General features: G+C 37.1%; 1 protein-coding gene across 3 annotated transcripts; it reads right to left on the bottom strand.

Annotated features, from left to right (window-relative positions):
* Window positions 1–2620: 2620 nt before the first annotated feature.
* On the bottom strand, window positions 2621–10207 carry LOC122037451 (mediator of RNA polymerase II transcription subunit 17-like). 3 transcript variants are annotated; one of them, XM_042596944.1, is made up of 9 exons: window positions 9984–10207; window positions 9699–9912; window positions 8664–8777; window positions 7840–7925; window positions 7373–7766; window positions 6838–7302; window positions 6680–6744; window positions 6427–6589; window positions 2621–3095 (listed from the first exon to the last, which is right to left on the bottom strand). In XM_042596944.1, exons 1-9 carry the CDS (start codon window positions 10082–10084, stop codon window positions 2775–2777), a joined length of 1923 nt encoding a protein of 640 aa, XP_042452878.1. In that variant the 5' UTR covers window positions 10085–10207; the 3' UTR covers window positions 2621–2774. The 3 variants fall into 3 exon arrangements, with proteins under 3 accessions (XP_042452878.1, XP_042452869.1, XP_042452889.1); XM_042596935.1 differs by having other exon boundaries at window positions 6427–6744; window positions 9984–10206; XM_042596955.1 differs by lacking the exon at window positions 9984–10207 and having other exon boundaries at window positions 6427–6744; window positions 7840–7914; window positions 9699–9834.
* Window positions 10208–12170: the final 1963 nt, after the last annotated feature.

The following is a 12170-nucleotide window of genomic DNA, read 5'->3' on the forward strand; positions in this document are numbered from 1 at the left end:
ACTGTCATATAAAAAGGGAGGTCCTCTCACTTATGCAAGGATGCTCTCTCGGACATAGGCACTTGTCTTCTACTTTCTTTTGCTTTCGTACACTGTTCTTCTGGAAAAAAAAGTACCTAATTTGAGTATCGGAGGGTCTGCTCCAGGGGCTTTTTCCCTAGTTTCTGGCCTCTAATGCCCGTGTGCTTGTCTGAGTGGCGCAGAACTCAGGTATCGTCGGCTCAGTCCTCGTCGTTCATCAGCACCACATGGGAGTTCATTTTCGGAAGTGTATACAAGAAAGGTGTCTCAGTTGCCCCTCCATCAACGCCAGCAACAGCTCACCCAACCTTCATCTGACTCAGATTCCGGACAGGATCACTGATGGTTTCAAACCATCGAACTGTCGATTAGGGCTGTAAACAAACCGAGCCGAGCTTTAGGGTGTTCAAGCTTGTTTGATAAGGTAACGAAGCCGAGCCGAGCCAAGCTTAAAATGAACCAAACTTTTGAAATGAATGTTCAAGCTTGGCTTGACTTATTTTTTTATGAGCTTAAGCTTGTTTGAAGCTTGGCTTGAGTTTGATTCATTTAGATGTTATCAAGTTCTCAATTCAAGCTTGGCTTGAGCTTGGTTCGAGCTTGACTTGATCTTGGTTCGAGCTTGGTTCATTTAGATGTTATCAAGCTCTCAATTCAAGCTTGTTTGATTGTTTGAAACTTTTAGTTGTTTGATTGGTTATTGAGCTTAATAATTTAAATTTATTTATTGATTTTTATTTTATTTTATTATTTATTTAGCATATTGAAAAGAGTTTTATTAATGAATATGGTTCATGAACGTTGTTCACGAATATTGTTCACAAACGTTGTTCACGAACGTTAACGAGCTGAACACATATGTGTTCAAGCTTGTTTATTTAACTTAATGAGTTATTCCAGCTTGTTTGTTTAATTAATTTTATGTATATTGAATGAACATAAATCAGCTCTTACCAAGCTGAACACCAAACTTGTTCACAAATGCTTGATTTATTTATAACCCTACTATCGATTCTGAATTGTCAGAGGCTTATGTATGTCCATTTTACTTTTAAAAACAACTACTAATTTTTATATATTTTTTTATTAACCCTCATTCGGGACTCTCTATGATTGCTCATGGAATTGGAAGAAAGGTAAATTATAAGGTTTCACAAGTACAGTGGTCCTTGACATCAAGTTAGGTGATTCATGATTCATTTCATACCCATTGAAAATTGAGCAAAGATCCTCTAGTCCACTTTTTGTGAATCATCCTCTGGTTCATTTTTTATGAATCAGAGGATGATCCACAATAAAATTATGGTCGGATTACGACTGCGATTTAGCTGCAATTGGTTATGATCCCTCCCTAGGTTCACCTTCCCATTCAAGTTATAGTTTGGATCAGGGTGGACGGTCGAAGGCCGCTCGGAGACCACATGTGGAGAGCGGGTGGCCAAGCTGCTGGGCACCGAGCAAAGGCGACCTCCACTTTTTGCGCATCCATTCTGATCCAAATTATAACCTAAGTAGGAAGATAAATTTAGAAAAAGATCATAACTAATTTTGATCGAATTATGACCATGATTTAACCACAATTACATTATACATTATAGATCATTCCCTTATCCCTATAAAATAGACCAGAGAATTTCACCTCTTAAAAATTAACCTCGTGATCGTAATATCACATCAAATACCAATTATGCCAGCCCGTGTTACCTTATTCATTTATGTCTCTGTTTAAACCGTCTATAGATTTATAGATTATCAAGATGAATTAAACTTAATAAGAAAGAACAGAATAATTGTTTTTTATGGTTGATACTTTGAGCTAGAATTAAGAATAGCAATTCCATCATCTCAGCCAATTCAGATTTAATAGATGAACTAACATTACAATGCGATTCGATTACAGAAGTATTGTATAATTGAATAAGTGTTTAACTAATAAAATGTTTCACTCTATATGTAATCATTTTTTCGTACCAATTTAATTGATATGGTCTATTATTCGATCCTATGCTAAGCTCAATCACTCATTTTGTGAAACAAATATTTAATAGTGAATGAAATAGAGTTTAGATTAAGGTATAGATCAAATGAAATAAATCATTTAAAAATTCCACTTCAACTCATTTATTTAAACATTAAAATGAAATCATAATAAAACATTTCAATTTCATACCGTAAATTTTAAAATTTGACCCGCCACTATCAAATAATTTAAATAAATTAAATTAAAATTTAATCAAACTCATTTAAAAAAACTCATTTAAAAACAGATTTAGATAAGCCAATCTGTATGAGCCTGTGACCCTCGTGGATTGACCCACCGCAGACTTGAGTCTAACTCACGGATTGAGAATTTTTTTTTCCAAAATTTAAATTTAAAAAAAATTAATGAAATTCGTAAACCAGACTTAAAATTTTTAAACTTTTCAATATTTATTTTTTATTTTTTTATTTTATGGTAGGCTTATGAGCTGACCCACCTAACTCAACTCACAACTCGTCTGGGATTAGAGATTTCTCAATTCGTATCAATTCAGTCCCACCCTGCCAAATGACTGGTGCCACTAGTCGAGAATAAAACATTTCAATTTCATACAGCCCATGCGCACCAAATAATCTGTCGTTGAGGATCAAGGAAATATACTCAAACATAATTCCCAATGGCAACTTCAACGTGTTCAAGCATCACAAATTCTGAATGAGCACTTGTAAGCCCCTTCTCGGTAAGGCATCACCATCTAGGGTCCATCCAAATGTTAGCTGAATCCATTATCAGTACTTACATTCACTAGATCCATCAACATAAAGTACAGTGCTTCAAGTGATAGATGCCCGAGAAATCTTCGATTCTTGTATTCGCCGGTACTTGTAGAGAATTTCCCATCATCTTGCAAAGCATCCTCCATGATCAACCACCATGAGATGCAACCATTGACATCGTCTGGGTCCACGCGGGCCACTAGACCAAGCATGTCGCCTTGGTCAAGATCAAAATACAGGCACAAAAAGTCTCTTCTCACCTTCATCCCAACTATCAAAGCTTCATCATGAAGCCATTGAATAATCCGACCAGCAATCTGCAGAAGGAAACGAAGTTGAGGCAACCTTGTTTGGAGTAAAAACAGGTGACATGAATTTGTGCATTAAAATCCTGCTTGATACCTGTCGTTAGGCATTTTTATCTAAGAAATTGTCATGTTTGACAAGAGCCAGCTAATCAGTACTACGTGCATGCAATACAACACCTATATGTTGACCAAAAATTAAAGTGACGTTTGATTTAGAAGTTTGGGAACGAGTGAATAAATTCATTCTTAAACCTTGTATTTGGTTGATGGGAATGGAATCAAGATTTTGGAATGAAATCCAAAAACTTGAATATACATGAAACTCACCCCCTCCTTTGGGTTTTGATGAAATGAGAATGAGAACTAAGTTTTGGACGAAAATACCCTTAAAATATTTGTTCAATTTTTCTTTCATTTCACTCTCTTTCCTTATTCTCTCTCAGCATACTTTCTCTCTCCTCATTTTATCATCACATTTTCTCTCTCACCACACATTCTCTATCATTTTCTCTATGTATTTTCTCTCATCAGACACACTCTCTCATCATTTTCTCTCTCTTCATTCTCACATTTTTTCATCATACTTTCTCTCTCATCATATTTTCTCTTTCCTCAATCTCTCTTACCATACTCTCTCTCCACATTTTCTTTCATCACACTTTCTCTCTTTTCATTCTCTTCCATCACACTCTCTCTTCTCATTTTTTTCTCATCACACTTTCCCTCATTTTATTTTTTCCCATTACACTTTTTCTCTCATCACATTTTCTCATCATACTCTCTCCTCAATCTCTCATTTTCTCTCATCACACTTTCTCTCTTTTCATTTTTTCCTATCACTCTTTCTCTCTCAGCACTCTTTCTCTCTCATCATATTTTTTTTCTTCTCACTTCTATTACGCTCTCTCTCCTCATTTTCTTTCATCACACTTTTCCTCTCTTCATTTTTTCCTATCACACTTTCTTTCTCATGATACTTTCTCTCTCATCATTCTCTCTCATCATATGTTTCTCTCACATTCAACTTTTTCTTCCATCTAATTTTTTCTCTTATTTTCCTCTAAGAGTAAAAAAAGAAATTTAGGTTTATTCCAATTGAAAATATTTAACTAACCAAATATTATTTTTAAGAATGATACCCAAGCTCATATCAATTCCCATTCCACAATACTATGATACCTAGAAGAGAACCAAACACCACCTAAGATCAGTAGTGTCATGTCAATGCTAGATGAGTATAACTTCAAAACAATGTACAGAAAAATTATAAAACATGATAAAGAATTAAAGGTTCGGACAACAAATTATATTACAGAGGTCTTCTACTTCATTATGCAAACACCTCTCAGTAAGTTGGCTTTCACGCTCAGATGGGCAAGACACTCTACTTCATGAAAGCAATAGCTTCTATTTAAGAGGCTGTTGATGTGAATTTCTGTGTTATTGTGGTGGTTCAGAACCTTGGTTCATTCTTTTCTAGTTGGTGCTACAAACCAGAAACTTGAAATTGAAACATCATACATTTCCCCCCAACATTTTACACTTAATTACTGTAGAAGTTTCTTGTATTATATTATATTGACACACAAGCTAATTTCCTTAATTGCTTGTTTTAAATTTAAATTTATTACAACCAACTCCATAGTGACTCTTTGTGGGCATATGATATCAAAGATCTAAACCAAAGTCTATTTGGAAAACAATGGCATCCATCCTCCTGGAGACCCAAGTCAAGGAGCTGGGCAGGGAATAAGACACTCAAGGAGAATATAATACAAGGCATCTGACTCATCATATCTTCAAATTTGGTGTCAAGGAGTTTGTACTCAAAATACCATTCATGTGGTAAAACATGATACTAAAGCCTTTTTCAACTTCAGTGAATGGGTTTCCTCTAATTGTGTAGTAAATAATGTAATCGAAATTGTCTTGATAAATCAGTCTAATTTGAGAACCTCTACCTTGTAGTCTATTGAATCACTGTAAAATGCTAATTAGAAAGTTTTTTAGTTATTAATTTCAGGACTTACAAATTTCCAACTAGGTGAAGAACAAGAAACTGAACTGGCTTGAAAACCACAAGACAATTTCCATCTCGATAGAACATGATTTCAAGTGCAAGCAACACTACTTTGTGAGAAAAATTTTCTTCAAAACTAGAACAAAAGTACATTGTCAGCTGAAGCAGCACAAAAAATGGCCAACTGCCTAGCTATTGGTGTAGCTGGTGCAACCACAGAGAAGAATCCTTTCAATACCTATTCTTCTTATGTGCCTAGCTATAAAAAAAATGTACTAGCTACAACAGCTCAAGCTTCAAAGGAACACATTACCAATCAAAGCTAGGTATCTGATTGAACCATGCCATTGGAATGGATGATTTAAAGTCTCTGGCCCATGCTTGACTGATGGAGATAAGGTGGGGAAAAACAGAGATGAATCCTGGATGCAATCAGCTTGGATACCACTGTAACTGTGAAGCTAGGTGCATAGTTTTGTTTCTTGCTGTTAGAAATCACTATTCTAAGCAGGAAGCATGAAAACATGAAGAGGAAGTAAAAGAATTAGAAAAGTAGAAAAATTTTATGGGATTCAGTAAGATTATCTAGGACCATGGCCACACAGAGAGATTTTAGTACGCCTTCATCAACAGCATATATGAACATGCACACATTGTAAGATGCTTTCCTTTTCAACATGAGTCCAAGGCATAAATAGAAGTTGATTTGAAAAATGAGAATAAATCAGATCAGCTCAAGTGAAGACCAAGCAGGGTTATCAGAAGACAAGATTGAATCAGCAGAACACCAGGCTACGAGAGTAAAGAAAGAACAAGGTTGAGAAACATAGAAAGCCATTCAAAAGCTTCTGATAGAAACCATTTAAAGTTGAGGATGTTGCTTTTGTACCCTAGCAAGGTGCAACACTGTTACATCTTTGATGAGCAAACTCGATCCCTGAACCTTTATGTAGTGCATCAATAAAGTTTCACCCCTCCAGAACTTGGCGTCCACAGGCACCAAAGAATTTGATGCTACAATTCCTCAAGATGAAAAGAATGGCAGAGCACTGTTTTGAAGCCACCTTGAAGCTCTCATAATTGCTTAGTAATCCATTTGGAACACTTGTTTTGGACTGTTCTCTTATGCTAACCAATAAGGTAGTTAGTTTGTCTGTGTTTAATTTGTTAATTACTGATGCTTCTTGTTGATTCCAGACTCACAACTCACCCATTAGATGTTAGGAAAAGAAAGTCTAAGTAAAAATTGAGTAAAACCATAATCTTTGTTCTTGAACAAAAAAAAAAAAAAAAACCTATGTGCAACAGATACAAGGATACCTGCTGAAGAAGAATTAGTGGAAGATCATCCAAGTCACACCCATAGCTACCCACTGAAGAAACATTGGGAGAAATTCTGAATGAACAGAGAGTACTCGGTGCACCTTCTCCGCTCACTGTAACTTGGTCATCCTTGACCACTATCTTGGTATGAAGCTGTGACCTAATTAAACCCTTCGCATCATAATTATTTGAAGACTCAGACAGACAGGCAGAATGAAAAACTGACTCGGGAAATTTCAAGGAGAGAGACCATGATGATGTTCTGGAATGCCAAGGAGGGTGAGACAACAACTGAACAAACGGAATCCTACTGACCTGCATACAAAGGAAGACAACATCAAAACATCTATGTTTTTCTCCACCTTAACTTCACTATCAAACAAATAGAGAGAAAGGAACACTTCTTACAAGACGTTCTATTTCTGCCAGAACTTTGTTGGAAAAAATTCTATGAGCAATTGTCTTACAGAAATGACTGAGCCCGCAAGAATCAGCAGCAGCCTGACCAGCAACAGCTGCTCTTGAGGCAGAAATTTTTTTCTCCTTCAATCTTACCACAGAATTTTTGTGGAAAATATGCATCACATAAATTTCTAAGCCAGCAGGACTAGGAACTCCAAAGTTGTTTTCATTGAGCATGTCTTTCTCATTAATCACTACTAGTGCTGATGAGTCAGAATGAGGGTGCTCATTAGTGGTATTCTGTGAATGCCCCATGGAGTCAAGAAACTCATCTTCTTTCTTGAAGGGCACAAGCGATAAATAAATGGAAGTATCTTGACCAACTGCTAACTGTAAAAAGTCTTCTCGCATCCCAGTGACATAAATTCCTGGTGAAGGGCTGTAACTTTCATGCTTTACCCTATCAAAAACCTGAATTTCACGACAACAAAAATCAGCACCTACAAACTACGAAATGCTGAAGAAATCAATAGAGAAGTACCTGCTGTAAAAAAATTGATTGATGAATTTCATGGAGAACTGAATGTGTATCTTTGACCCATGAATTGACATCTTCATCAGTTAAAGTTTCTTTCCTGTTTGCTTGTAGAATTTCATCTGACTTGTATATATTCCTTTTAAGGGACTTCTTATTTCTAGAATTAAAATCACTGGCAGAATAACTTATTGATATGCATTGATGTGATTTTTGTGGTCTTTGTATGGCCAAAAGGCCTGCAGTCTCCCGAACAATGTGAACAAGAGTGTTGGGCAATGGATGAGAGAGTATGGTTGTATTTGATGACGTATTGTCTACCAAATCAAATGAGAACCCCTCATTGCCTGGACTTGTTGCTGACACACGCTGTCGTTTAACTTTCCAGTGTTGCTGCAATCTGCCAGCACATGGAACATGAATTAGTTTTTCCCAGATCGGAAAACACTTTGTTATAAATATGAAGTAAGTACCTAATCAGTGACCCATAAAATCTTGCCTCTCTTGAGACTCTCTGTTCTAATGCTTTGGAAGATTGTTTGAAGTACCTACCAAGATTCTGCATGACATTCAGAGACACAGAACAACTGTGTATACTGTTCCATATTTGGAAATATTCATCATAAAATGTAGTTGGTTGCTTGGAGAAAAGAAATTAGAATCACAACAATCTGCCAAGAAAAGTAGTAATCAGTGCCAAAAGAAAACATTTGGCGCCTTTCCTTTGACATTAACAACTAAACATATATAGTTTGTCACTAGCTAGGGTAAATCATATATACTTCCATTGGAGTTTGGGAAATATTCCATGTTCCCTTACACATTCAAAAATGACATTTTACTCCATTCATAAAGCCATTAAAAATTTTAGATGTGTAAACAAAAAATATAAATCAATTAGATCATTTTTAAACTTCTCATTAATCGTTGAAAATATTTTTGGCATCCAATTTTATTAACTTAATCCCCATATTTTTTTAAATTGTAAACTAAAGTTATATAAGCCTACACATTAACACCTCATCAATAGCTTCAGGTCAAATGCTAGTTGTGTGAATCTTTGAAACAGATATAAAAGACAAACATGCATTGTAGAACCTCCGACATGCATATGAAGTATAAACATGCAATACTTGCCACTACAAAAACAGTAATGCTTGAGTTCTTTAGGAAGAAAATGGCTACAATTACATGTGAAACTCTGTTTTAAGTTGGACAATTAATCCAGTTCAACCTGAAAAAATATGAGTAGAAAACCAAAAAATGTTATCAAATTTTGTTAAATGAAATATAATACCCGAAGGCGTTGAAGCTTAGTTGCTGCAGATACTGCAAGGTCTGACAGAATTTCATTTGGCAGCTGCTTTGGCCTCTGCATTCCAGCGACTGCTACAGCATCATTGGCTTCAACCTACATTTGATGTCCAGAAACAAGTCATAATATAATATCTAATTACATTAAAAAATCTATTAATTTTACATGAAAGAGATCTTTAACATAAAATCCTCTCTGTACTTCTCAATAACCCTCAACATGTTCAAAAATGAAAAGGATGAGAATTATCAGCTTATTTAATTCTGACTGGTATATCATGTGTTATAGGATATACCAACTAGCTATACCTGCAAATCAAAATCTAACATATGTCCCAAAGAAGGATAAAGGATTGGGAAAGAGATAGAATCTCTAACTACCCACATATGAACCAACTAGAGCATTACATGCCTTAACTTATAGCAAGCATTACAACATGGCAAATAATCATGAACCATCACAAAAGCGAAAATGAGGCTTGGGTGCCATAATAAGGGAGGATTTAACAGGAAAGAAATTTAATCCTTTCTATCTATCTTGACTGCTAAGATCCTAAAACTCTCCTAACCTTATTTCATCAAATTTCGATTTTTGAATGATATTCAATCCTGTCAGATTCAAGACCCTGGAAGCAAACGGACAGTGTTGTCAATGGCTGTGTGAGAATTAAATGACAAAACTTTGTCACCAAGGAATAAGAATTCAACCACCAATTTGTGGATATTACAACTAATTAAATCATTGACCAAAAACATACAACTAATTAATTCATTAAAGTAAGCCCTAAAACCAAGTGCGTTTCCAACGAACTATTTAAACTAAAAGCCCCAAATGCCTAATCTTAAAGGGATCTCCAAAGTAAACAAATACACAACCTTAATGCAGAACATTACCAAGTTCATTTTACTCCTCAGTCGAGATAGTGACAGCTACTCCTGAGCCCGAGTTAACGAGAAAAAGGACAATTTTTTTTTGTCTAAACTAGAATGCGCAACTTCCAGAGAGACAAGAAAGAACCGTGTTGATCAGATCAATGATGACTGATAACTCCTGGTGGGCAAGCTGCAGATTCTCCACAAAGCCCTGCCAAGGCCAAGTCTGCTGAGGTCCGGGAGCGGCCTCCTTGGAGGTTCGTTTCTGATTTCTCCTCGTCTCAATGCTATCCGCCACTATGGACGAGAAGTCGATCCGCCGAAGCATACCGAGCCGCTTGTCCTCATTGCTAACATCTCTGAAAAAAGGAAGAGGCTCAGAGCACTCCTGCCACAGTACTGGAAGATAAAGGAGAGGAGAGACTCGCACGGAGGGAATTGCTCGTTGCCGATCTCATCGATGGCGTTCAAGCGCTTGATCGGGAGCCTGTCGAGATCGATTGCCACCCTCTTCCTGCTGCTCTCCTCCATGGCCTCGAACAGTCGAACTCCCGGAGCCGGATGTTAACTCGCCAGTCCGACGCAACCTGCGTTTGCTAAGCAATCCCAATAGGGCTCGAGGGCGAGGCGTGCCCTTGGGGCTTAACAAAGCAAGCAATGAGATCCTGCATTGTTTTTTGTTTTTTAATTTTCCGAAAAACGGATTATTACAATCATAAATAAAAATTTTAAAAAATAATTGGGTGTTAAAAAATTCGTCGATTTACCCATGTGCATAGCTCGTTCTACATTTTCCTCTAATTACGTAGGTGTTTTGGTATTGTTCAAATCGTGTATGTGAGCTTACTTTTATTTTACCTTTCCCCAAAACATCCAATCTCATGTCCGTTGGAAGCAGTTATTAAATGACAGTATGAGGTGTTGGAATTTTAAAATATATTTTGTAAATATGTATAACGAAATATTAAATAATAAATAAGTTAATTTATTATATCACACATGTCATACACATATAAAATGTGATTACATAGATAAGATCATAAAATAAAATAAAATTTAATGACAATTATTCTAGATATACCTTATGAATGACCTATAATGAGAAAGACATCAACCTTTTACGACGTTATCGAAGCTCATCTCTATTCGTATCTATGTCGAGCTCTTCAAGACAACTCTAAGAGAACAAGAAGGCTTTCGGAAGGTACTAACTACGAGCGAAGGAGAAGGATCAAGAACACGAAGAAGAAGTAAAAGGAAGATTTTCTTTCTTTGGGTGACTCACAGCAACAAGAGGAGACCCTTTTATTGTGGTCGGCGGCAAGAGAGAGGGAGAGAGAGAGGAAGAGGAAGAGAGGTATTGTGTTTAGATGTCCAAAATCTAATCAGGCCAATAATGAATTGTGTGTTAATTCTCTTTTAATCATATCAATATATAGTTCTCTTTAATGAATTGGATTGGAAAACTCAAATCCAACTCATTATGCCTTAACAAAAAATTAGCTCATTAACCCTTTAGTTTGGTTCATGACTAAATCAAGTTGGTTCATGGCTAAACCAAATTGGTTCATAACTAAACCAAACAGGATCAAACTCTTTCATAAGAGATGTGGCTCATTCGTGTTTTCGTTTCGATAAATATTTCTATATTTATCTTATGTATGCTCCAACTAAATATTTATCTCTTGATCTAAGAATCCTATTCTCTAATTTATTTTACGTCTTTTAGGGGCTCATAATGCATGTGATCTAATAGGTTCCCGATTTATCTTGGTCGTTCATAATTAACTACTTAATTATGGAACGATCATGAGTGACACCTAGTAGTACATCATAATCCTTAATTAATCAAAAAAACACAATTAATCTCAGAACTAATTCTGAATCCTTCAGCAGTTACAGTGAGTCATGTTGTTGGTGCGGGAAGCATCCGACGATCGAACCTTAGTTTTGATAATGGCAAAGGATTCAAAGTTAAGTTTGTGGTGATCTAACGTGTTGAATAAGTGTTTCAGGAAAGTCCTAGCTGCGGTTAGGCAGGTAAAAAACCCTAAGGGGTGGTAACCTTAGGTCCTAGGGGGCGGTAACCCTAGGTGGAGGAAAACCCTAAGGGGCGGAAACCTTAGGTCCTAGGGGGCGGTAACCCTAGGTGGAGGAAAAACCCTAGGGGGCGGTAACCCTAGGTCCTAGGGGGTGATAACCCTAGGCGGAAAAGTCCAGTCCGTCTGGAGGACCGGACTGGCATCAGGTAATCTCTCCTGAGGGGAGTAGGTGAGGACGCGTTCCCCGTAGAGGAAACAGTAGGCGTCGGGTCGACCTAGGGTTTCCGGTTGGGAATCCGAAGTCAGACTCGGACAGTCCGAGACTGTCAGTTATTCCTTACTGTGTTTTATCAGATTCTAACACTGTCTTGCAGGGGATTTTGCTCGGACTAACCTTGTTTTGCAGGTGAGGAACCTGCTGGAAAAAGGTGGTCCGGGCGCCCGGGATGGATCCGAGCGCCCGGGACTAAACTTTATCCCTACCGCGACTTCCCCCCCTTGCATCCTAGTTGGTTGACCACGTCACACTCCAGGCGCCCGGAACCGCATATAAAAGGAGGGTTGAGGTGCAACTT

Source organism: Zingiber officinale, chromosome 1A, assembly GCF_018446385.1.
Source record: "Zingiber officinale cultivar Zhangliang chromosome 1A, Zo_v1.1, whole genome shotgun sequence".
Lineage (NCBI taxonomy): Eukaryota > Viridiplantae > Streptophyta > Magnoliopsida > Zingiberales > Zingiberaceae > Zingiber > Zingiber officinale.